This window comes from Zootoca vivipara, chromosome 8 (assembly GCF_965207765.1).
Source record: "Zootoca vivipara chromosome 8, rZooViv2.hap1.1, whole genome shotgun sequence".
NCBI classification, from domain to species: Eukaryota; Metazoa; Chordata; class Lepidosauria; order Squamata; family Lacertidae; genus Zootoca; species Zootoca vivipara.
The window spans coordinates 65,025,528-65,052,269 of NC_142591.1; the positions used below are offsets into that span (position 1 = coordinate 65,025,528).

The following is a 26,742-nucleotide window of genomic DNA, read 5'->3' on the forward strand; positions in this document are numbered from 1 at the left end:
TTTGCAGCCCTTCATGCCACTTAAAAGCTGTAAAAATGTGAGAGGCGCTGTTGTCTATGAGAATTCTATGCAAAGCTTAAATGTATACAAGCACTGCAGCAATTCACAACGACACCTAATACTGCTATTATAAATGGTCACAAAGCATACCTTAAACATGTTAAGCTTTACATGGAATTGCCACACACAGTCTCTTAAGTTTCATCCTTGTTTGGCTCTGTAAACAATCCATTGAGGATTACACTTCATGTCTTCCAAACATGTCTTCTAGTCTATGAAAGCTAATGTCACAATAAGTCTATTGGTCTTTAAGGTGCCAAAAGACTCTTAAATTGAAATCCTATATGCCCTTAATGGTAAAGCGACCCCTAATCATTGGGTCCAGTCGCAGACGACTCTGGGGTTGCAGCACTAATCTCGCTTTGCTGGCCGAGGAGCTGGCGTACAGCTTCCGGGTCATGTGGCCAGCATGTCTAAGCTGCTTCTGGCGAACCAGAGCAACACACGGAAACACTGTTTACCTTCCCGCCGGAGCGGTACCTATTTATCTACTTGCACTTTGATGGGTTTTCGAACTGTTAGGTTGGCAGGAGCAGGGACTGAGCAACGGGAGCTCACCCCATCGTGGGGATTCGAACCACTGACCTTCTGATCAGCAAGCCCTAGGCTCTGTGATTTAACCCACAGCGCCACCTGCGTCCCTTACTTGAGAGTAAACCCACTCAACTCAATGGGGCTTGGTTCTCAGTCATATATAGGATTGCATTGTTAGGTTTCGCAATAAATATAGCACACTGCCTCTTTTCTGTAAATTCTCAAAATTACTGGTAAGTTAAGTAAAGTCCTTGTCACATGCCTGTTCAGTTGGTGCCAAAAACCACTGCCGCCTGGCAAACATCCAAATGGAAAGCAGCAATCTGCCGCCTACTATAAATGTGATTTCAAGTTCTCTTTTCCCCTTCTAAGGCTTAAAACAGGCATCCCCAAACTTTGGCCCTCCAGATGTTTTGGACTACAGTTCCCATCATCCCTGACCACTGGTCCTGTTAGCTAGGGATCATGGGAGTTGTAGGCCAAAACATCTGGAGAGCCACAGTTTTGGGGATGCCTGGCTTAAAAGTTTCTTATTTGGTGGAACCAGTGCAGTTGCAAATATTCTAATCTAATGCTCTGCTAGTCATTCCAATTGCTACCTACACCAATTCTAGGAACACTCAGGCTGAGTTCAGAGAACCATATCATCACACTTTTTCAGTCAGAGCGACAGAAATCCACGAACCACCACAACATTATCTGTGAGTTTCAGTATATGATGGACACCCAAAAGATTCTGCAAAAATCCTGTTAGCAGAAACTGAACTGGCAGTGGAGCTAGAAACAGCGAGCCAGACCTTTGCTTTCACCTACCTGAACAGCTCTTGTCACAGCACAGCAAATGCTATGTTACTGAAATCTACCTTCAGGTAGGTAGCCATGTTGGTCTGACGCAGTCGAAATATAAATAAATGTCCAGTAACACCTTAGAGACCAACTAAGTTTGTTCTTGGTAGGAGGTTTTGTGTGCATGCACACTTCTTATACCAAAAACAAACTTACTTGGTCTCTAAGGTGCTACTGGGCAATTTTTTTAGATATTTGAAATCTACCTTTAAACCTCAAAATACACCAATTAAAATGACTACTATAGAAATTTAGGCTGTGTTGTTAAGCATTCCCTTGTAGTATTTTTTTCAAAGCGCCTAACTGCATCGTTTTAGCACAAATTTAATGCTAAAGGACACTGCCCTCCACATTCCCTTAACATGCAACTCAGTGAACATTGGCCTAAATACATGGTGCGCTAGCCAACTAATGTAGAACAGCAGATTGCAACACTCAATTATAAATGGGAACACCTTAAAACAAGCTAAAATGATGCAAGCCTAGCCTGGGACCAACCTTTCTGCTGTTCAGGGCAGAACATTAAAAATTAGACTCTTTTTTCTAAGAACTTTAGAAGCCCCCCCCCCCCCGTGCCTTAAATATTCTACCTTCTACCCATTTCCGCTCCTCAGCATTGTTCAGCGTATGTAGATGCAACCAGCCAGGCAGGAGTTGATCATGGTGAGGGTTTGCCAAAAGTGCCTTCTTAGCACGTTTGTTCCTTTTGTCCTGAGTTCGAGCGTCTTCAAAGCCCATGACACCCTTAGTAAAGGCTGTTCTCCAACTGGAGCACTCGCAAGCCAGTGTTTCCCAGTTGTCAGTGTTTATATTACATTTTTTTAGATTTTCCTTGAGACAGTCTTTAAACCTCTTTTGTTGACCACTAGCATTACGCTTTCCATTTTTAAGATCGGATGCAACCTCCATGTCAAGTTGGTGGGCATCACTGCCTCTCTGCAGGAAGTTCCATGGTTTAACCACCAGGTGGGTGAATAAGTGCTTTCTTCCAAACATACAGCAGTCCTTTCCAGATTTGGGGCGATTTGAAGCCCTTTGCCGTACTTCCTGAATTTTTCACAAGCTCGCTGAGCCTGTGAACCCCCCAGCAACTAACCACTGCATTCAGAGAGATATGATGCCTCTCTCTCTGCGCCTGGAATATTAAGCCATAGTGACTAGTGGAGGCAGTGAGAGATTTTACTTTATTGGGTTTAGCCATAGTGACTAGTGGAGGCAGTGAGAGATTTTACTTTCTTGGGTTCCATGATCACTGCAGATGACAAACCTAGACAGCATCTTAAAAAGCAGAGACATCACCTTGCCGACAAAGGTCCGTATAGTTAAAGCTATGGTTCTCCCAGTAGTGATGTATGGAAATGGGAGCTAGACCATAAAGAAGGCTGATCGCCAAAGAATTGATGCTTTTGAATTATGGTGCTGGAGGAGACTCTTGAGAGTCCCATGGACTGCAAGAAGATCAAACCTATCCATTCTGAAGGAAATCAGCCCTGAGTGCTCACTGAAGGACAGATCCTGAAGCTGAGGCTCCAATACTTTGGCTACTTCATGAGAAGAAAAGACTAGGAGAAGGGGGCGACGAGATGGTTGCACAGTGTTCTCGACGCCACCAAAATGAGTTTGACCAAACTGCGGGAAGCAGTGAAAAACAGGAGTGCCTGGCGTGTTCTGGTCCATGGGGTCATGAAGAGTCGGACATGACTAAACGACTAAACAACAACGGCTAGTGGCCATTCTTGATTCCTCCAGCGAAACACCACCACCACCACCACCCGCTTCCTTTTCTAAAGCCGCTGGCATCTGCCTATCTTGTGGCAGCGAGTCCCGCAGGTGAACTGCAGTCCGCGTACATGGGAGGAACGTTGCCCTTACCTGTAAGGGCCCATGGGAGCCGGAGCCTTAGCGGTGCTGATGATCTTCTTCACTAAGGCGGCCATCGCAGCAACAAGCAGCACCTCCTCGCTCAACGGACCGCTGGACGAACGAAGCCGGCGGCTCTTTGCGCTTGAACTTTAAAAGACTTAATGCCCCGCCCCCAGCTCTAAAACCACGCGGGTTTTTGTTTTTTTATACGGTCTTTTGAGTCCCTCGCCGCCCACCGTACAGCCTCCTGCCGCGAAGGATTATGGGGCATGTAGTCTTGAGGTTTAAGGGGCCAGATAGGAGAATAAAGAAACTGCCGCGAGGCGGAAGTGGACGCAACGTGGTCGCCTGGGCGAAGTGCAGCGCGCCGGATCCGCAGGAGAAGAGCCTGGCTGACTCCTTTTTCCTTTAAAGGCCTGCTTCATCAGCCCAGCCCAGGCAAGTTTCAGGTAGCGGGTTGTGGGGAAAGGGCGTGGGACGGGGAAGGAGGCTCGCTCCACCGGCTGAATGGTGCTCATGGTGCAGAAGTGACTTGTAAGAAGGCAGTTTCTAACATATCCTGCTCTCTACTCTCCAACTGGACGTCCCACACTAACGCATTTGTGTCCTTGCCTTTTCATTGGCTTGTCCCCCCTGGGGACAGGGGGAGAGGGCATGCTTTGGGAATGGGGAGGAACCAGGGGCTTAATTTTCAGCGCATGTTCTTAAAAATGCATTTAAAATACAGTACTGGAGCACAAGAGCCCCGCTAGATCAGACTTAGGGATGTCTAGTCTAGCCACTAAGAGGCCCTGGGAAGCCTGCAGTTGCTTTGCAGCGTTAGGAAAAACGCATAAAAATAGTTCCCTTGCCCGTGCATTTTTGTTCTAGGCTGCTCAAGAATATATAGCAGACTGTAAATTTTTTAAAGAAAAAATGAGTGCAAATGTTTGCTGTGGCATTGCACAAATTAAAATGGTAGTGAAAATGATGCCATGACTCATTCCCCAGCCTCTTTTGCCCTGATTGGCAGTTGTTAACCAGAATGCTTCTAACACCCAAATTGCTGCTGCTTTTCTTCTATTTACTGCTCCTAAAGTAATTCTGCACTAGAGTAAACAGTATTGTTATACGCTGCTGGTGTTGATGGAAGTGCAGCCCTAATAAGAGAAAGATGCTGACTCGGTATTGGGCGCTGCCTGTGAGAGTGATGGGATGACTCTGCGAAAATGCAGGCAAGTGGGAGGGGAAAACTTAATGCAACATTGTCCACTCCTTGCTGGTACAATGCCTTTGATATTGTTCATTTCATAGTATTTTTATTCCCCCCCCCCATAAATTACAGACGTAGACATGATTATGTGTTGGTGTACTAAAACAGGTGAAAATCAGTTTCTGGTAGGATGTTGCTGTTAATCATAGTTCTGCAACCATCTTTTTTAAAAAAAGATGTTTGCTTTGTAATGAATCTTTTGAAGAGCTGCAGGTCTTCGTCAGATCTGAAGCACTACATATATTCATTATGCTATTGACCCCACAACTTAGGCACATGTAATTTGTGCACATTCAGCTTTATGCAAGTGGCAAAACAAAACAACAAAAACAAAAAACCTGAAAGGGAAAAATAGCTTTGTCACTTCCACTTTCCATTGAACCCGAAGGGCATTGACTATGTGATTTTGGCTTTAGGCATGATTCCTGAAACATTATTCCCACATGATTTGCAGGCTTACTGTATTACAATGCTAGGTGGAAATGGTGAAATTACATCTTTAGTCACTTACGTTTTGCTACCACAGGAATGTCAAATGCAAAAGAGAAGAAAAGAGCAAAGAAGATGAAAAACCAGCCTACCAATGTGACCTTTACCTTCGATGGTGGGCCAAGCCACAGTGAAATACTCTTTCAAAATGGTGGTGATGAATGCAAGAAACAAGGTAGCTGTTGTGGCTTAGTACAAGTCTAGGGAATCTATGGTCCTCCAGATGTTGTTGAACTTCCAGCTCCCATCTGCCTCAGCCAGTATGGCCAATGGTCAAAGAGGATGGGAATTAATTCAATCCCAAAACATCTGGAGGTTCCCCATCCCCATTTTACTGGTACAGACATCTGAATTGGTACGAATTACCCATGGAACTTTGACTCTAACAAATTTGAGGTAATCTGGAAATAAGAATGAAACCTTAGAGAAGGGGCCTTTTAAAAACAGGGCCAAATTTGACACAGCCCTTGTCCTATTCCACTGGCCCAAAGGAGGGCTATGTGTGGTCACGTAACTTTGAAAAAGGGAAGGGGGGGAAGGAAGGGAGATTTGTCCGGAGAACTTTGTGGTGGTAAGGGGACTGGCTGATTGGTTGAGAAATAGCTCCCTTGTGTGCTGCTTTTGGGCTAGTTGGTCCACTTGTCAAACATAAGGAGGCAGCATTGATTAGTCCCCAAGTTTGTATGCGTGTAGTAGCTTAGCTGGCCAGCAGATGCCTCCAGTTGGGAAAGAAGAGGTTGTGTTTCATTCCATGCTTGAAAAGCAGCGTTGTTGGAGTGTCCAACAGTGATCGTAGGAATAAAGGAGAGAATCCCAAATTGCAGTCCACAGACCACCAATGGTCTGCAGCATGCCTATAGAAATGTAATTAAAAATCTTACAGCATATAACATTGTGTATTGCAGTTACTACAAAAAAAGACCCTGTGAGTGGAATACCATGCACCACCCTGGAGCTTCAATAAACTTCAGCTGGTGTATTTCATTATCACTTGGTGTGGTGTTTAGGTGTTTATGAAGAGGCGGCAACTTAACTCCAGAACTGCTCACTGCTGTAAAATGTTAAAAGTGTTAAAATGTGCTGTAAAATGTTAAACGCTGTTTAGATAAAGGAAGGATTGAGCTTTTAAACGTATCAAAGTGATAGGAGAGTTGTTGCCAAATTCTGGAATCAATTTTCTTTCAGGGCTATCGATATAGGTTGTAGTAGGCTCTTAGTTTGTGACTTCAATCAATTTACACGGTAATTCTTCTTTGACTTGCCAACAGATCTGCGTTCTGACACCTCACAACAGGGCTTTTCACAACAAAAAGCTTCCTGTGAAATGCCCAAATATGTCACAGGTAAGCATACATGAACAATTAATATCACTCAACATGTCTGTGTTAAGATGTCAAACTAACCTATTTCTTAGTGCAATAAGAACAAGCAAAGAGAGCCACAGACTCATCTGCACAGCCACTGAGGAGGAGTTCAGAGATTTAAATTTATAATTACAATTAACTGCAGACTTTTAATAATCACAGTTCTTCTTCCAGCAATGTTTCAGCATTCTCCATGTTCAACCTTAATTTACATACCCATAGTTTTAAGAGATTTTAAAAAGAGATTTAATACAATTTATGAACCTCATTGCTGCCAAGTGGGAAGCTGCCCTCATTTAGTGCTTTCAGGTGCTAAACAAATCTCTCTTTATTTCAGTGTCTCCTTTTGTTCAGGCTCGTGCCGCTGAAATAAAAGCTATGCTGAAAGCTGTTACGCAGAAGTCTTCCAACACTTTAGTGTTTCAGTCTCTACCGAGACACATGAGGAGGCGAGCTATGAGCCACAATATCAAACGACTGCCCAGGCGACTTCGTGAGCTTGCCAGAATAGAGGTGTGTCTTTAGCTTGTTTTCCCAGTTAGCTTGCTGGTGCTTCCGTGTAATAGTTCATCCCTGTAAATAACCTTTCCTTTTGTGTGTGTGTTGCGGGGTGGGGGGTGGGGAATGTAATTGCTGCTGCAAGGCATGGCAGGCCTCTGTGGGACTTCCCCCACGCCAGATGGTTTCTCCGTATTCTTTGGCAGGAGGGCTTAGACGGTAGTGATAGGTCACTGTGCTGTCTCCAATATAAACCCCACGAGTCCCTGTGCCCTCCACCCTAGATCAGCGTTTCTCAACCGCTGTTCCGCGGCACAGTACTGTGCCGCGGGACGCTGGTTGGTGTGCCGGGAGATGCTGGCGACGAGAAGGGCGATTTGCTGCCCTGTCACGTGACTGGCGGCTGCCATTGGGGCGCTGACCCGCCGGAAAGGAAGCCGGCCGGGTCACGACGGGGGCGGGGCGAGCGCAGCTCTCAACAGCCACCACCGCGGCTGTTTGTCTCGCTCTCGCTCCTCTTGCTGGCGGCGCCCGGGAGTTTTTTGGTCGGCGCGGGAGTGAGCGGCCTCTTCGGCAAGGAGTCCTGCAGAAGGTGAGGTGCTCTTCTTGCTAGCCCAGGGGTCGGCAACCCGCGGCTCCGGAGCCGCATGTGGGAGCCTCAAAAGGGAGCCTCACCAAGAAGCCCCAGCCCACACAGACAGGGACCGATCGGAGGTCGGTCCGTCGTTTGTTCCCTTCCGCTGCAGAAACTCCGCCGCCAGGGCTGCGCGCACGGGGAGAAGGCGGCGAGTGGCTCCGCCAAGGACATAATGCAGAACAGACCCGCAAAGGAACCCCTCAACAGTCTTTTGCCATTAAACTCCAACTTTTACACCATGCACTTTTTGCACCCGTGTGTGTAATGATTACGTCTCCCCTCCAAACTAAACTAAATATAGGGCGGCACAGAGTTGGTGTGCCGCGGGATTTTTTTTCATAGAACAAGTGTGCCGTGGCCCAAAAAAGGTTGAGAAACACTGCCCTAGATGATAATAATAATAATTTTATTATCTGACTGGGTTTTCCCCAGTCACCCTGGGCAGCTCCCAACAAAATATTAAGAGCACAATAAAACATAATAATAATAAAAAAATCCCTGTGCAGCGCTGCCTTCAGATGTCTTCTAAAAGTCATGTGGGTGAATTGAATTGGGTTGCCTTCTCTTTGGGAAACAAATCCAAGGGGGAGAAACCATTGTTCCCTTGTTCTACCTATGCAGACAGAGAAATTTGAACATCAGAAGAAAGAGCTGTCAAAGAGCAAGTGCCGTAAAGCCAGGCGGCGCCATACAAACTTGGTGGTGGAGTTCAACCGCAGGCAAAAGAAGAACGTGTGGCTGGAAACGCACATCTGGCATGCAAAGCGGTTTCACATGGTGAAGAAGTGGGGGTACTGCTTAGGAGACAGGCCCACAACCAAGAGCTACCGGGCCTGCTACCGGGCCATGACTAGCCACTGCCTCCTTCAGGTACTGTGGCTTTTGATGCCTTCAGATTTGGCAGGAGAAACACTTCAGCTTTTTAAGAAACCAGACAAGCTCCAGAGCATGTCCTCTTGGGGGACTCGATCCCATAGACTGTCTTTCTCCTTACTGTTCTAAAGCACCTGTTGAGTGGAGAAAGAAAATGAAATTGGCTTATCGGTATCTGTCTGTTTCTCTGTACCATCCTGTCCTCATATTTTCAGTATACTGGCTGTTGAGTCCTTGTTAACATATAATAATCTGCATATCTAAAGCTAACTCAGCTTTTGGTCTTCATGCACCTCATAAGATAGTCAGAGAATGTTGCTTATCAACAGATGAGATAGATTTTGAGTAGTGCTTCTATCCACATTTTCTAAATGCTTGCCATGCTTCTGCAAACTCAGTCTCCTGACATGTGAATTAGTCTAGAAGAATGACTCAGTTTTTTAATAAACAAAACCCATCATTTTCTTCTGACCTCTCAAGCATACCAGCTTTCTCTTTCCCAGCTTAAAATTCAATAGCTTTTCTTTTACATCAGGATTTATCTTATTATTGTTGCTTGGAGTTGACTGGAAAAGAGGAAGAGCTGCTTACAGCACTTGCTCGAATGTGTAGCATAGATGCAGGTAATATTTCCTTATTTCAAAATGCATACATTGTGAATACCAACTGTTGGGTTGGGCATGGGCGCCTGCTGTCTAGGGCTGGGTGGTACTAAGTATGCACATTTAGTATTTTTGCAAAATACAACCACATATTATGCAAGGGGAAAGGGCATAATGAAGGGCTAGGTGTATATTTACTGAAATAGTTATTTGCACTTTGCATTATTTGTTCCTTCTCCTCCCACCTAATTTGCTGAAAATCAATTATCTATTTTGCTGTTGAGTGTAGTTTAGCTCCACTGTGACATAGATGCCTGTGATCAGTGTGGCACATTAGAAGTTTGTAACATAAAGCATACTGTGACTTTCGCAGCAGTGATCACTTGTGATGGCCATGTTGTGTTTAGAGCATCCTTCCAGATACATCTTCCAAAGTTGTTCTCCCACACTGAAGCAATCCTCCAAACCATGGTTCCCGTTCATGTTTGGAGGAGTGGTTCAAACCATAGTTTGCTAGCTTGTGTATTGCAGTAAACTCTGCTTAGAACAAAAGGCAAAATAAGGAATTAAATCAAGAAGGGGGTGACGTATAAGCATATGCATACATGGCTTGTTCAAGATTCTCCAAACTGTTGTTTGGACTACAGTGGTACCTCGCAAGACGAATGCCCTGCAAGACTAATTTTTCCCAAGATGAATGAGTCTTGCGATCTGAAGGTGACTCGCAAGTCGAATTCGTTTTACGAGAAATTCATCTTGCGAATCTCGGTTTCCCATAGGAATGCATTGAAATTTAATTAATGTGTTCCAATGGGCAAAAAAATTTTTTCAATGCATTCCTATGGGAAACTGCGATTCACAAAACGATTTTTTTGCAAAACGAATTGACTTGCGGAACGAATTAAATTCGTCTTGCGAGGCACCACTGTATTGTCCTAGTGTAACCATAGCCTGTTAATCATTTTATGTTATGTTGGTCTGTGAGGGGAAAACAAAACAAGTCTATAGTTAATCAGCTAGAAGAAATTCTTGTCATAGCTAATCAGGACTAGTTTGTTTAGGAAAAAAACAACACTAAGCTGTCATTTCCTTTCCATTCCCAATACAACTTTAGCAGGATAAAAACATCTTAAGAAGGTTGATTGTGGACCTGGTGTGTGACCAGCTCTGAATTCTTTAAAGCAAGAACTTACTGTAAGGAGCTATTCTCCCCCCCACCCCCATGTTCCATCTCTTAACTCTGCCAGTTTAGACTTCGGAATGCTACTTCTAGATGTGGTCTCCCAGTTACAAAGGTTATATTATCTTTCTAAGGGGGCACTATTTTCTTGAGCATTTTTAGCCTGTCTCTTCTCAGGGCCAACATTTGCAGCTATTCCTTGTCTATCTGGGAAACGGCAGGGTGCTCTCACCATGTACCAGGCAGACCAGTATCCTGCAGGTGCACTCGGTCCGGTTACTTTCCTTTGGAAACCCAGAGATGGGACTGATAGTACTTCCGAAAACAGACAACTGTGGATATGGACCCACCCTGTCTTTAAGCAGGTACAAGCCGTTTCTTTTCTTTTCTACCATTTATAATTCATGTACAGTGGAACCTCTGTTTACTACTACCTCCGTTTATGAACACCTCCGTTTATGAACGCCGCGGACCCGGAAGTGTTTACATCCGGGTTCCGTGGCGTCGGATGCGCAGATGCGATCTGCGCAGCTCGCACATGTGCAGAAGCGCTCTATCGGTGCTTCGTGCATGCGTAGAAGCGTGCCTTCGGCGGACGAATGCCTCGGCGAGCGAACGCCTCCGCGGAACGGACTGCGTTCGCAAACCAAGGTACCACTGTAGTAAAAAAAATCCGTGTATTAAAAAGCTAACCTCTTGTGAAGGGGAAGTAGGCCTGAAGTGGAAGCCTTTCACATGATTTATTCCCACTAAAAAAAGGTCAGAAAGGTCTTGTGGGTGAAGGGAGTGCCTGAACCCTCCCTTTAGGACAAGTAGAAGATCAGGGAAAGCTGTCTTTATACCAGGTCAACCTGTTTGTTCAACTAACCTAAGGGCGGAAGCTCTCTCCATGAATTCGAGCAAAGGCCTTCCACTCAGCCTACCTGAAGCTTTTAGCCACAGATGCCAGGGGTTGAGCCTGGGGGCCTTCTGCACAGGCTGTAAAAGCTGAGCTAAGAACTCTGACATTTTGCCTGAGCAACTGTTTCATCTTACGTGGTACTGGCGAAACTAGATTTGTAGAAAGTGCTTTCTAAAAAGAGTCTTACATCAATCGTTTGTCGGGTCATTGAGATCTTTTTAAATATAAAAAGCCCCTTTATTCTTTTGACAGCAGGATATGCTACTGAGTGGGCTTAAGCTCCGTCTAGAGGGCTGGCAAACAGAGAATGCGGAGCTAGAAAGTCCATCTGCCGGCCCTCTCTTTCAGCTGCTTATTTCCAAGGGCGCCGCTGTAAATCTCTTGCCTGAAACCTGCATAAAAGATGGTGGCCTTCACATTTGATGAGCCCTTTTCCCTGCTTCCCATTAGGAGATCTTGGCTGAGTTAAAAGCAGCCTTCCGGTGTTCTGAGCCCATGGAAGTCTGTAACCCTGAACCAGCTGAGATATTGCCTCGTGAAGAAAGCCAGTTGGCTGTTGCTGAGGAAGTTGGCCAGAAAAGGAAGAGGAAAGACAATGGAGGCGAAATGGCTGTCCCAGTGAAAAAAATTATTGGCGATGGCACCAGAGATCTCCACCAGTCCTATCGCTGGACATCACAAACTACTGGAGTTGTGATAAGGTGCTTGTTTGGTACTCTTAACACATTTCTCATTTATAGTCTAGTCAAGTTGCTTCATTATACAAAGGGATGAAGAAGAACTTTGGTAAGCAAATTGGCCTAATCTGCATCACCTGAACTAGGGCCCCATTTTCACTATACATTCAAAACAGTGTCATGCCACTTTAAACAGCCTCTTTAAGCAGAAATAATCTTGGGAACTGTAGTTTGTTAAAGGTACTGTGAATTGTTATAAAACCCCTATTCCGCTCAAAGAGCTACAATTTTGAGTAGCTTAAAAGTCAATCCCTCTTCCAAAGAACTCTAGGATTTGTAGCTCTCTGAGGGAAATAGGAGTCTCCTAACAACTCTCAGCACCCTTGACAAACTACAGTTGCCAGGATTCTTTGTGGGAAAGTCATGGCTGTTGAAAGTGGTGTGATACTGATTTAAATGTATAGTGCAGATGGAGCCTAATTATCCAGATAGGACCATAATTCTCCTTTGCATTTTACGCTCTCCAAATTTAGCAGTGATGAAATATTTCAGGGTAAAATAATTTAGAAATGCATGCAATGGAAAATACAAACTTAGATCTGTGCATATTTTGTGATAAAATACAGTTTTAATTAGGTACTGAAATAATTTTTCAGATTTTTTTTAAAAAAACCACACAGATGAATGCAAAATGTGACAGAACAGATTTATGAATCAGACCATGTGAAGTGGACACAAACTGGAACTGGACTAATTCATCACCCCTGACTTCATGTTTTGACATGTAGCTTTTGTCTCTTCCAGCGACCTAACAATGGAGATTCTCAGATTTCGGTTAATTGGTCCCCTTTCAAACTGCGTCCTTACGGAGGCACTCAAAGCTGCTTGCGTCCATACTGTAAGCTGATCAGCAATTTTCATGCTTGCTTTTGTCATGTGCTCAAGATCGTATTGTTGTTATTGCATTGCTGTAGTCAACTGTTAGAATCTATTATTGTGGTACTACACATGTTTGTACTACATTAGCATATGATTCCCAACTCATCTAGAAAGGTTTGGGGCAGGCATCCCCAAACTGTGGCCCTCCAGGTGTTTTGACCCACAACTCCCATGATCCCTAGCTAACAGGACCAGTGGTTGGGGAAGATGGGAATTGTAGTCCAAAACATCTGGAGGGCCGAAGTTTGGGGGTGCCTGGTTTGGGGCATCATGTGTTAGTCATACCACTGGCCTAATGTTCTGGACCTCCATATGATAAAATAATAATGGATAATGCCTAGAGCTGTATAATGGATAGAGCTGTATAGTAAGCCCTCTTTTAAAACTATAGTCAATCACAAGCTTTGCTTGCAAAAGATCCCAGGTTCAATTCCTGGCATCTCCAGGAAGGGCTGGGGAAAACCTTTGGGTAGCCCCTGCCACTTAGAATAGACTGGTGGTAACCAACATGGTGGACTTCATCTCCCATCAGCCCGGCCAGCATGGCCAGTGGTCAGGAATGATGGGAGTTGTAGTTAACAGCATCAGGAGGGCACCATGTTGGATACTCTGGTATAGACAGTACTGAGCTAGGTGAACCAGGGGTCTGGCTGCTTCCTGTGTTCCAACTGCAAGAGAAATTCTGTGGCAATCTTGTGTGCATGGTGGTAGCAGAAGCAGAAGTTTATGGCTCTCTTTGGTATGAGCAGGAAGACCAATTGACTTGGTTACGCCAGGATGCTGGATCATTACTTCTACTATGCGCTGGTGCAAACTCCCTTGCTCAGTACTCAAAACCACTCTAAAACACTTGAGTGCTTTGGATATATTTTGAGTTGTACATTGCCATCCTTTGGATTCGATTCGTAGCAATCGTCACCAAGCCTTTGACCACACTTCATGGAAGTCTTGGCATGTAGAAGTTGGTTCTCTAGGAGACAGTTACACATACCGTGCTTCTCATAAAAATCAGACGTACCTATAAAATAAGCCATGGCAGGATTTTCATGCGTTGACAAAATATAAGACATACCCCCCAAAATAAGCCGTAGTGGTGGGAGCAGGTCTGGATGGCGCCATGGAAGAGGAAGGTGCCTGTCGGCGCCCGGAACCGGATGCTGCTGCCCCGCCAAAACGGCCAGCAGCGTGCGCCACGTGGAGCCCCGACCCAGCAAGAGCTGCAGCGCGTAGCACTCCGAGCCCTGACCCGGCAGGATCCGGCAAGAGCCGCAGTGCACGTTGCGTCGAGCCCCGGTTGATGCAAGCTTTAATTGCATGCAATTGCTTTCACCCCCAGGGTGCTTGGTGCAAAAGTACAATATTTATGCATGGTTGATGCAAGCTTTAATTGCATGCAATTGCTTTCATCCCCAGAGTGCTTGGTGCAAAAGTACAATATTTATGCATGGTTGATTAAAAAAAATAAGACATCCCATCCCCTGAAAATAAGCCATGGTGTGGTTTTTTTTGGAGGAAAAATTAAATATAAGACGGTGTCTTATTTTCGGAGAAACACGGTATGTCCATTGGCAGTCCTTGAGGTAAAAGGGGAGGAACTGAGCTTTGTAGCAGCGAATTACATATTTCCCCCTCTTACCTTACGTGTTGTGATTGGTTATCTAGGAAGTGGAGCCTACAGATTCTGAAATCAACAGTTGGTGGATAGATAATTGCAGAGATCCTGATCTGGTGTCTCTTCATCGCCGTCAAGAAGCCATCTTTGAATTGTTGCAAGGTAGCATTCTAGCCTTCTGTTTACATGCTTCATATACTTGCTGGTGTACATCTGATCTTGAAATATCAAAATGTAATACAGGTGAAACTCGGAAAATTAGAATATTGTCGAAAAGTGCATTTATTTCAGTAATGCAACTTAAAAGGTGAAACCAATATAGGAGATAAATGCATGACATGCAACGCAAGATATGTCAAGCCTTTATTTGTTGCAATTGTAATTATTTGTTGTTAGGCAGTTCAATTATAAATGGAATGTAATTAATGAAATGCAATAGCGATGTTTATTTTTGAATTATTGTAACTATTTGTTTTATTACTGTGGAATTTCCAAAAGAAAGCATTTGTAAAAATTAAAAGAAAAAGAAAAAATAATAAGTTGCATTACTGAAATAAATGCACTTTTTGATGATACTGTATTCTAATTTTCCGAGTTTCACCTGTACTTGTCGGTAAAACTTTTATGTTTAAAGGCGCATCCATTTTATGTGTTTAAAGGGTTAAGTTCATCAGACGTTCCATCAGGTACTGTACTGGGTTTGACTGTGGGGGATCCTCGAGTGAATTTGCCTAAAAAGAGGTCGAAAGCCATGCCAAATCCTGAAAGATATCAAGGTAAAGTATCTCATCTAATATGTGACTGTAGAGCGTACATCGGTCTACTTTTATGTCAGGTTAAGTTAATGTGTCTTTATTAAGCATTAGCAGAGAGTGCCCAGGGCTACCTGGGAATTTTTAGAAACCAAAACGTATTGTGATTTTTAAAGGGATAGTGTAGTGAGTTTGGACCCATCATGCTAACAATTGGGCGGAGTCATGCCAAAGTCACGTTTTAGTCCACCATCTTGATTCAAGATGGCTGCCACCCAAACATTGATAAAGACCACTTAACCTCACCTTGGGAACCTTTGTAGTGAGTTTCTCCGGGGAAATCTCAAGAGGTAGCCAAACCTATAGAGAACACGCAGGCAAACAGGCAAACCATTTCCTAAAACATAGAGTATATTCCAGGGAGCGTTGCTCTTATGTCATGGCTTTTTAGGGTTCCATTAAACATACCAAATAGATGCACACATCCTATATTAATGCTCTGTAGAGAATAATGGCAGTTGCGAGGAAGGGACTTGGCACCAAACTGGTCTTGTGCTCAATGGAAGCCTCTGTTAAATGGTACAGATGATCCAGGTTCGAATCCTGGCGAGGCCAACAGGTGCTATACCTCAAGATGCAACACTTCATTTCTACGTGCTTGTATTGCCTACAAACATACACTTCAGAAAAAGTGTTAAAGAGTTCTCCACATATAACAACCGAAGGTTTGGCTTGCCACGCTAATTTAGCCTTAGAAATATTTTTCTGTCATGAGAGTAAGAATCAGAAGTTCCATAATTATTTCACTTTTCACCATTTCTTTGCACACAAACAATTATTTTTCAGTAATGGGGCAAGTTTGGGGCAAAGGGAATCCCTCTGAACACACATTTCTTTTACCTGTCTACATTTGGCATCTGCTTCACTTAGGCTTATCTACATCTCTCCCTTTTAATATGGATTTAACTGCTACAGACAACTGGCCCATCAAACCAAACAGTATATTCTGACTTGAAGCCGCTCTCCATTTTGTTATGTAGGGTGTATCTCTTAGTCCTGGGATCCTTTACCCGAAGATGCCAGGGATTAACGCTTGGATTTTTTTTTCTATTTGCAAAGGATGTGCCATGATGTTGAGTTGTGGCTCCTGCTCCTGGACCAAACCATAAGAAAACCCTAAAACTTTGGTTCTTTTCTTCTACATTATAAGGTCCTTCTCCACTTGCCAGGGCAACATTGTTTGGTGTTTCCTAATAAAGTGCTTTTCAGCCATAAATATGCACTCAGGTAGCCGTGGTTTGATACTTCCAGTTGCTTTGGTGTAGATTCACAAATAGCCCTGTGAGAAACTTTGGGTTGTGCAAGGCAGTGAGGGACACGCCAGCCCTTCCTAGCCTGTGTGACTCTGCTATCTACCATAGCCTTTCACTATATATGTTTGTGAATTTAATAACCCTTTCTGTTTTGAGGCATTCTGCAGGCAGTGCATGCCCATAAGGAGTGCATGCAAGCTAAGGCTGATGGCTGAAGAACAAAGGGTAGCAAGAGAAGATCTTAAATGGATGTATGTGGGGGACCAGCAATGGGAGCCTGGATGGCTGAAGACTCGTGTTTGCAAACAGATGCCACCTAAGAAAGAAATCTTAAGGAAAGCTGGTGCTTCTTTTGGATAGTGCCCCACAGCTCTTCCCCTGCATTAGCTTAGGATTGTGTCCAACAATGTCCTGTGTGGGAGTCTACTCATGAGTATAGGAAAAGGGGAAAAGAAAGACAAACGAAGAGAGCTTTTGACCAGCAAGAAGCCCAGAGAGAGAGAGAGAGAGAGAAAGAATGAAACCTCCTCCTCTCCCTCCAGGCTATTTTATTATAATCAAGGTGGCAACCCAAAATTCAAACGCTCCAATAAGATCCTAGTACAGTGAATAATTAAAAAAGCTATCCTGAAATCCTACCCCCTTCCAACATCTCTCTTATTAATACTACAAAGCATTTCTCCATGCATACATGTAAACAGGAAAGAGGAGCAATAGGAATTCCTGAAAGGATTAGGCAGGGGGAACACCAGGAAACAGGTTTTACCACCTCTAGGATCTACATCAAAGGCTTGTTTACAGAAAGAAAAGAGGAATGCCAGATGCCCTTTTGGCCAGATCTGTAGTAAGCATGTGAGACAAATGCTTAGCCAAATGGCTTGTGTCTTGCATCTTAGGTTGAAATGTGATTTACCAGGTACAGAGAAATGGAGAATACAAGCATCCCAAAGAGCTTATCCAACAAATCATATATTCTATAACCCAGGTGGAAAAAGTCTGATCAAGGGAGCCACGAAGCTCAGATCATCCTTTTCGACCACACACATGATTATACAGCTATGATTTCTTTCAATAAATCCCTGGGATGGTACAGTCCTGCTGGAAATGGGAGCCCACAAAACGTAATGTTGGCCAACAACTTGGACGACTTAAAAAGAGGATTAGAGGATTCATGGAGGAAAAGGCTCTCAGTGGCTATTGACCACTCAGATTATGTTCTCTTTCTGTTCTCAGAGGCAATGTGCCTCTGAACCTGGTTGCTGGGAAGCACAGGGAGAACACTGTTCTGCTCAGGTCCTGCTGTCAGGTTTCCATAGGCATGTGGTTGTCCACTGGCAACAGGATGCTGGCCCTGATCCAGCAGGGTTCTTAATATTGTTACTCAGAGGAGGGCCATTGAAATTAGAGGGATGAGTTAGCCATGTCCCTTAATTTCAGTTGGTCTCCTCTTGAGTACAACTGGCAATGGATACAACCCATAGTCATGGAGGAAACATTGATTTGGTTTTCTGTATCTTACATATTAACTATAATTATTTAGTAGTTCATTCTCTTACTTGGCACGCATGCTTTTCACATTCTTAGGGAGGCATTCTATTCATTAAGGTTCTGCAATCTCCCTTAAAATACATGGTGGAGCCAGGATTTCTTCAGGTGCAGTCATTTGAAGATTCATTGCCCCCTGTGTTTTGGGCAAAGCGTTCCAAGTATCGCACATGAAGTTGGGTACTTTAGGCAGGGTATACTGATTTGCTAAGCACGTCATCACAATCTAAAGTTTCCTTTTGCTGGAATAGCTATTACAGTGGAACCTCGGTTGCCGAACGCTTTGGAAGTTGGGCACTTTGGCTTTCAACGCCAACAACCCGGAAGTGAATGTTTCCATTTACGAATGCGCCTTGGAAGTCGAATGGCTTCCAAGGTGCGTTTCTCCATTTTTCAATGGATTTTGCCAACCGGCAATTGCACCTCGATTGCCGAACGTTTCAGAAGTCCAGCGGTCTTCCGGAACGGATTGCGTTCAGCAACCGAGGTTCCACTGTACTAAAAATAAGAAGGGTGACAATGGGCCACAGGCATATCCACCTTTCAACAGAACCATTCTCTTAAACACATGCATCTTTTGGCACCACAATTTCCCCACTCTTCACCCAAAACCTAATACCAACTATCTGCATGGCATATGAGTGCACACTGATCCTGTCACACAGTTCCTGAAGATCTGTAGATAGGAGTGAAGGGGTGTTTAAATATTCTCTTAGAGAGTGGCGCTTGACTCTGCAGTGAGAAAATAGTGCATCAGGCTTGGATCTCATTATGCTCGGGCAGGAAAAGGAGAGCAGTTCCAGAACATAAAGTACAAGGGGAACTCCGAAATCACCACCTTCACATCAGCCTTTAAAGCAGGGATGGGGAGCCTGTTGTTGCTGCTCCCATCAGTCCAAGCGAACTTGGCCAGGTGTTAGGGATGATGGTAGCTGGAATCCATTAATATCTGGAAGACCACAAGTTCCCCACCCATGCTTTTAAAGTGAGACTGTGTCTTATAAAATGTTGCTCCCTCGCTTTAGACCTCTGTAAAATTAGGACTATTGCCTACAGCTCCAACTCCTAGAAGGCTTTAACTTCTAAGAGTAGAACTCAAGGTTCATTTCTCTCTGTGCTGTTAAATGTGTGTTTGCTCTTTGTACAAAATACCCCTTTAAATGAAGTAGCAAGGGTTGCTATGCTCCTAAGATATTCAGCTAGTTTCTCGTGGATTATGAACTGAAATTGTTAAGGTTAGAAGCTTTGATGATCTTTCCACAACTTGCTGTTCTGCATTCCCCTTTGTATGCTCTTAACCTTTTAGTGACAACAGGTTCCTCTTTTTTTCCTTTTCTTTAGAGGATGAAAAAGTTAAGCAGCTGATCTTGGAAGGGGTGCCAGCAGAGTGTGCGCAGAGCTTTCTTTGGGACCAGAAGGTCCGCAAGAATGTCACAGAAAATAAAATGCCAGAACAGGTAACCTGTGCATCAGAAATTACAGTGAAGCAGTTGGATAGAAATGTCAGCCGCTCAGTGCAATTACTTTGAGACTTGTCTGTTTCAAAATCCTGCCCAATTTCTTTCCAGCTGGTGAAGTGTACCAGAGTAGGCTTGGTTTTCTAATTTCAAAATGTTACCTCATCATTTACTCTCCATCTCTAGTTACATAATTTGCACTTACATAGGGCAATATCCAGCTAAACCATTCTGCTGGGGCAAGGACTGACAGCTGACAAAACGGACCTTTCCCTCCCTCCCTCCCCTCTCCCTCTGTGTCTGCTCTGGAGTGTTAGGGTGGAGGGAGGAACCCCCATCACAGACTTAGGGGGCACATGGTTAGAGGAGAGGGAGGGGAAGTTTTGTTGCACAGCCAGAAGTCTTTGTTCTTGCAGAAGTGTTTAGTCGGATACTGCCCGCAGGCAATCTACTGAGTATATTTTATAACCCGCCTTTCTTCCATCAGGACCTCAAAGAAGTATATGTGAGGTTCCTAGGCGATCTCCCATCAAGATGCAGACCAGACCTAGACCTGCTTGGTTTCAGCAAGGTGGCTGGATCCTGTGTCCCGAGATCTGTAAACATGGAAATGGCATCATAGCAGACACAGTTTTGTTTGATATAGATGGGCGACATGTCAGGCTCTTATCTCTCATTTCAACAGTGATTTATAAACAGTTACTAAACTACAGAGCCATTGGCAGAAAGAAAATCAGATCAGGCCTGCAAGTTGCCATATTCCTCTACTAACACACAGGAAACGTACTGCATTAAAGAAAAATTGTTGTGTTCCAGGAATAGCTTACAGTGAAGCTTTTAATTATGGCTTAATAAATTGTTTTAAGGCAAAGATAAATTTAAGTCCTTACAATGCAGAATAAGAATATTTTCTTCTTCTGGTACCTCTTTTTTCTTTTTTTAAGCAACCCTTTGTGTGCTTTGTCTGTCCCCTCTCATCCCAGGACTTGAATAATCTGAGAAGCAAACTCTTGGTGCCTGGATCACGTCTTGACTTAGGCCCCCGAGAATCCAAGATTCCTATACTCCTGGTTCAGCAGCCTGGAAAAATGGCTGGAGAAGATCGACCAGGATGGGGTAGTGGCTGGGATATTTGCTTGCCCAAAGGTTGGGGCATGGCTTTTTGGCTACCTTTTGTAAGTTATGTTTCAGATTGAAAGACTGTGGGTAATGAAATATAATTGCTGACTAACCTACCTTTGCTCTTCAGGACGATTAAGACATTTTTAAAAATGCACGCACCCTGACAGCTCATGATGAAATTAACTCCATGTTTTCTACGAAGTATCCCATGGTGGTTTTATGGTTTTATATTGATACCACTTCTGTTCCTCCCGTTCTGTTGGAGAAACAGAGCCCCACAGGCAATGGAAGCTGAGCATCCGCACTAGATTCACTTTCCTAAAAGGACTTGCAGCCCCTCCTCTCCCAGCCTTAAGTGTTCAAAATGAGGATTCATTGCAGGCAAATCTGCTGCCATGTTTTCATGCAATCCAGAAAAGCAGCAGTAACTTTAGTTTACGGACCTTTCCTCCTGTTCTTGCATTCTCTTAACTTACAATGGTATAAATGGTTGCAGAAGGAGTTTTTATATCGCATTGCCGTCCCTATGCCTAGATCCCGAGGCTACAAAATGCAAACCAAACGTTGAAACTGCTGTGGATTATTAAAAAAAAACCCTCTTCGCAATGAAACCGGAAGTAGATTATTTGGACTGACCTGGGCAGTTTCTAAGAACCTTGTCAATACAGTATTAGCTTTTCTTACAATTTGAAGCTTCCAAGCCTGTGGAACAGCATCACTGAGATACAATGGCCACCTGATATCTGTATCTTCTGAAAAACGATGAAGACTTTTGTTCCAGCAAGCTTTCCCACCTCGATGAAAATGTCCTTCCTTAGGTGTTCATTTTGTTTTGTTTATCTTCAGATGCTGTTTGTACTTTTAAATTGCTTTTATGGCCTGTCTCTAAATCGCCTTGTTTCTACTTTTAAATTGCTTTTATGGCCTGTCTCTAAATCACCTTGAGCCTTACGTAAAAGGCGACTCATAACTGCTAAATACATAAAAGTCAATCTTACACATTTGTTTTATAGCTATATCGAGGTGCACGTGTTGGGGGATTGCAGGAGGCTCTGAAACATTCCCTGTATAAGAGAACACCGCATATCCCACACGATTACCCGGACTCTCCTCCTGCCATGCAGTTCGCCAAAACATTGGAGAGAAATCTTCTTGAAAAGTTTAAGAGGTAGGTGTCTGAGATGCACCTGGGAGCTTCCTCCCTTACCTCAGCCAGTACATGTGGTATATATTCAGATTAAAGCTTCAGAAAAATTACCTTTCCTTTTTTTGGGGGGGGGGTCCTTTTTAATACTTTATTGACAATCTTATACAACAAATATAGTATACATCTTCTTTAACTAGACATGAGTAGAAATCTTATAAACGAAACAACCACCATGTACAAGTAATACTCCATTTGTTAATAAACAATAAACTTCATTTATATTTCTACTATATCTTGTTTTCTTCTCTGTTTATTAACATAGATTAAAAAAAACAAAAAACACACATAATTGGACTTCCTATCATTTACCAATGTGTATTTTCCTTCTGATGATAAATATACCTAACATTATTAGCTTTTCCTTTTTTTCCCTTTCTAATACATTCTTAGAACAGTACTTAACCTTTGACTTATTTCATTTATATTTCATTGATCCAGGGTCAATCAAATGCTGCCATAGACTTTATACCACTGTTGTGATTTCGTAAATATCTCTTATATTTTCCCCATTTTTGTGCGAATGCTTGCCTTATGTTGCCTCTCAAGCTGTTAGTCTACATATTCCTGTAACTTGTTTTGCCAATCCATTATAGTTGGAGCATTTCCCCCTTTCCAGTTCATTGCTATCAATGTTTGGGCTGCTGCTGTGGCATATAAAATATTTCTCTTAAATTTTTCGGAATGTCATTGCCTATGATGCTTAGTAAAAAGGTCTCTGGCTTTTTTAAGAAAGGTTAAACCCCCCCCTCCCCCAAAATCTTCAGCTCGTCATAAACAAAAATTACCTTTCCGGAGGCAGTGGGAACGTGACAATTTAGGTCACAACTCAATACGGCAAAAGACGCGAAAGCACTTTCCTCCAGCCAATAATTTAGGGAAATAATTTCTTTTAATCTAGCCAAGTTTTTTTTAAAAAGAATTTACCGTATAAGATGACTGGGCGTATAAGACGACCCCCAACTTTTCCAGTTAAAATATAGAGTTTGGGATATACTCACTGTATAAGAAATACAACCCGGCGTACAAGACGACCCCTGACTTTTGAGAAGATTTTCCTGGGTTAAAAAGTAGTCTTATACGCAGGAATATACTGTATCCTTTTTACCAATGTAATTCTTGGCAGTTAGGCAGTATATAAATAAATTATTATTAATAATAATAATTTTGTATTTCCCTCTATGTTTTGCTGCTTCTAAATGAGGAGTTTTTTTCTTTATCATAGGCGTCCTCCTGCGAAAAGAGCCAATTATGTTAAGCATGGGACCTTGGCACCATTCCTCTGTCCCTGGGATAAGCTGAACAGAGATTGGGAGGCCCGAAACGGAGCTTTTGCAAAACATGTGCCCATATCAGACCAGGAGTCTTGCGCACCTGAGGAACAGGCATCTTGTGGCCCCAGCTCTGGAGCACCTGCGGCTGAATCACCTGTGGCTGTCAGTTCAGAACAGCAAATGGAGATGAGCTCCCCAAACATGCAGGTGGAAGAAGAGAGAAAAATGATGGGTCTATGCAAGAGAGATGAAGCTGCATCAGGTTGGACCTTCTGTGTTCTCAGGTATGCACACCAAATCAATTCCCCCACTGACCATAGTGGGAAATCAACTTTCGACTCATGTGAATCCATACATAGCGATTCTGAGTGTGCAAGCTGTTGCCTTGGATCCCCAAACTTCGGCCCTCCAGATGTTTTGGACTACAATTCCCATCTTCCCCGACCACTGGTCCTGTTAGCTAAGGATCATGGGAGGTGTAGGCCAAAACATCTGGAGGGCTACAGTTTGGGGATGCCTGAGTTAGATCCTTGAGTACTTCATCTTCTGAGGCTTACACTGGTAAGACGTGACAAGCTTTAGAAGCTGTTCTGCTTATGAGATGTCTTACGAACTACCTGTGTACACAAATGTCCTCTGCACTCTGGAGCTTTTAAAGGCTTGTTTCAAATGAGTGTGGTCAGTTAGCACCTGATTGTTTCAACAGGCTGAAGACAGAATTGTAGCAATTGGTTCTTAAAGAGGAGTCTCTTGCCCTGCAAATTCCCATGCTTATATTTTCTGAGTGGCGTAGGAGTGCAAGAGTCCTATATTCAAAATCCAACTCTACTCCAAAACGTACTGTGTGACCTTGGGCCACTCTCTTAGCCTAAAATGCAGGGTGAAAGTTAAGCTAAAAGGTGGACGGGAGCACATTGTATGCTACCCCTGTGCTCCTTGAAGGAAGGGCATGATAAACACATAATAAATGCAGTATTTAAGCTCTGAACAAAGTTGTGCAGTCTCCATAAGCTCTTCATCATCCACATAGAGAGAGACAAATAGCATCTTTACAGATACTGTACTTTTTCATAGCAAAACATCCTATATCAGGGGTCAGCAACCTTTTTCAGCTGTGGGCTGGTCCACCGTCCCTCAGACCATCTGGTGGGCCGGACTATTTTGGGGGGGGGGGGAATGAACGAATTCCTATGCCCCACAAATAACCCAGAGATGCATTTTAAATAAAAGCACACATTCTACTCATGTAAAAACACCAAGCAGGCCCCACAAATAGCCCAGAGATGCATTTTAAATAAAAGGACACACATTCTACTCATGTAAAAACACGCTGATTCCTGGACCGTCCGTGGACTGGATTAAGAAGGCGATTGGGCCGCATCCGGCCCCCAGGCCTTAGGTTGCCTACCCCTGTCCTATATACTTACAATGAGTTCATTCTGCAGGTATGGATCCTTATGTGGCATGGATCCATGCACCCAAGGGAAGGCAGAAGTACACAGCCCAACAGGACAACAAAAAAAATCCACCAACAGCATACAAATCAATATGGCTAACCTGATCCAAAACACCCACTCACACACGAAACAAAAACCACTACAGCCACCCACAAATGAATAACCATACCCTAGACCGACCCCAACCTCTCTCATCACCAAAGGAACACAAGGAAACAACAGAGAACCTGCACAAGCGACGCTGACACCCCCCAACGTATATTAAGTAAAATAGAAACACCGTCACCTGACCCCCCCATCTCCCCCATCTACTTCTATCCCCCTCTTTCTTCCCAATGTCTCAACAAATGAAACTGACTTGTAAAGATGTTATGAAAGACATTGCATATATTTCTGTAACTCAAGAAAACCTTTAATAAAACAAACAAAAAATAAAATAAACAGCCCATTGAGACTTGAGCAACCTCAGTGACCACATACAGTTGACTAACTACAGGAAAACAAGGAAGGGGAAATGGAACGGTGTTCCCTGGCAAAGGGTGGGAATTCTGTACGGGAGCATTCCATACTGCAACATTACGTTGCAGGGCCCACTTGTTCTGTACTCAACTGCAGGAAAACATAACTTCTTGTTGTATCTTTTTCAATAGGAGCAGAAAATTATTAAGGCAGGTATCGGTCTGGTGCCAGCCAACACCTGGGAGAAATCGGAGGCTCCAGCGCCTTGTTGCCAGGCCAGATCAGAAGGATCTGACTGAAGATGCCCTCCTGCCTATCTTTCAATGCTATCCCAGGTCACTGGTTTGGGTCAGCTTGTCCCTTCTCAAAAAAGGTAGCCCAGAGTTACACGCAATGATTTGCATCCCAACCAAAGGAGATTTATTGCAGCTCAGCAAAGACCAAGACTACTGTGGTCCTCGGGAACCTAAGCACAGCGACAGATTTAAGAGCAAGATGCCGAAACGAAAGGGAAGGAAAAAGAGGCAAGACGTCGGGAAGGCCACAGACAGCAATGCCTTGAATACAACGAAGGCTGTGCCAACGGAACATAAAGATCTGGTTCTGGGCTTATGGCCAAACCCTTTGCCAGATCTTACATCACACTGTTCCAGAGTCCTCTTGGGATTTGTCACTCAAGGGGACTTCTCCTTGGCCTCCGGCTGTGGTGAGGCTTTAGGGTTTGTTAGTCTGACAGGGCTGCTGCAAATGTTGGTGGGTCAGCCAGTGGACAAGAAAGGGCTTGTGGTGTTAAGAAACCCAGCATCCCTACAATACAGATTTGCTAGGCTTACGGTTGAAGTCTAACTTTGGTTGGAACCCATTGGCATTCAGAAGTACCAAAGACGCTTTTCTCTTGAACATGTACAGGCATCTTAATTTTGAGTCAGAGCTTCTGAAAACACCTTATCTTTGTGCGTATGTGACATGAAGTAGACTTTAAAACTATTCCATATTGTGTTCAATATCAAATATCTCTTCCATTGCTTAGTCACACACACTAAACATCTATACTTAAACAACAAATGCTAATTACTTTTTTATGTTTAAACCAGGTGTGGGGAATCTTTGGCTCTCTGAATGTTGCTGCTCTGTAACTACCATAATTGGTCATGCTTTCTGGGGCTGATGGAAGTTGTAGTTCAGCAATTCCCCACATTGGTGTATACTATCTTCTCTCCCCCCCCCCTTATACAGATTTGCCTCAACTAAGGAATTCTGCCCCCGTCCCCTTGTAACATGGTGGTTTTGGCTGCACATTTCAGGCTTACAGTGGCTTTTGGGGCCCATAAATTTAGCAAGTAAGATTTTAGGGTATTTAAGATGATACTTTTTCTGGAACCACGGTATTCCCTCATGTTTCAGTTAATACTGGAAGAATTTCCCCCAAATCTGCCCCTCCCCCTATCCCCCGGATGTCGAATTGAAATAATGTTAATAAAGCCATGGTAACTGCATGAAGGGTTGGCTCCCTCACCTTAGCCTCAGCTTTTCTGAACAAATTATACAGTGCAAGTGTTCCGCTTTGGACAAAACTCCTTCACTTATTCCCGAGAGAAGATGGCTTGACTTGCCCTGTAAGCCACACTGCCTTTTATGATCAAGTAGAAGAATCATGTTAGAAGAATCATGTTACCTTCACCTTAAATATGAATTTATTGCGAGAGGTGATATTCTGTAATCAGTAAGTATACTGAAACACATAGAAGGCAATAAACTTGCTCACAATATAAAAACATTTGTCGTAGTGTTTTGACCTCCTGTAAATATAGAAGCGGCTTAGTCATGCTGGC

General features: G+C 43.7%; 1 protein-coding gene across 1 annotated transcript; it reads left to right on the top strand.

Moving 5' to 3' along the window:
- Positions 1 to 3,601: 3,601 nt before the first annotated feature.
- On the top strand, positions 3,602 to 26,687 carry POP1 (POP1 ribonuclease P/MRP subunit). Its single transcript, XM_035125919.3, has 16 exons — positions 3,602 to 3,741; positions 5,082 to 5,219; positions 6,313 to 6,387; positions 6,746 to 6,921; positions 8,165 to 8,413; positions 8,952 to 9,039; positions 10,376 to 10,563; positions 11,550 to 11,800; positions 12,581 to 12,674; positions 14,378 to 14,489; positions 14,987 to 15,103; positions 19,279 to 19,394; positions 20,378 to 20,569; positions 21,530 to 21,684; positions 22,946 to 23,278; positions 25,102 to 26,687. Exons 2-16 carry the CDS (start codon positions 5,084 to 5,086, stop codon positions 25,754 to 25,756), a joined length of 2,937 nt encoding a protein of 978 aa, XP_034981810.2. The 5' UTR covers positions 3,602 to 3,741; positions 5,082 to 5,083; the 3' UTR covers positions 25,757 to 26,687.
- The last annotated feature ends 55 nt before the right edge of the window (positions 26,688 to 26,742 follow it).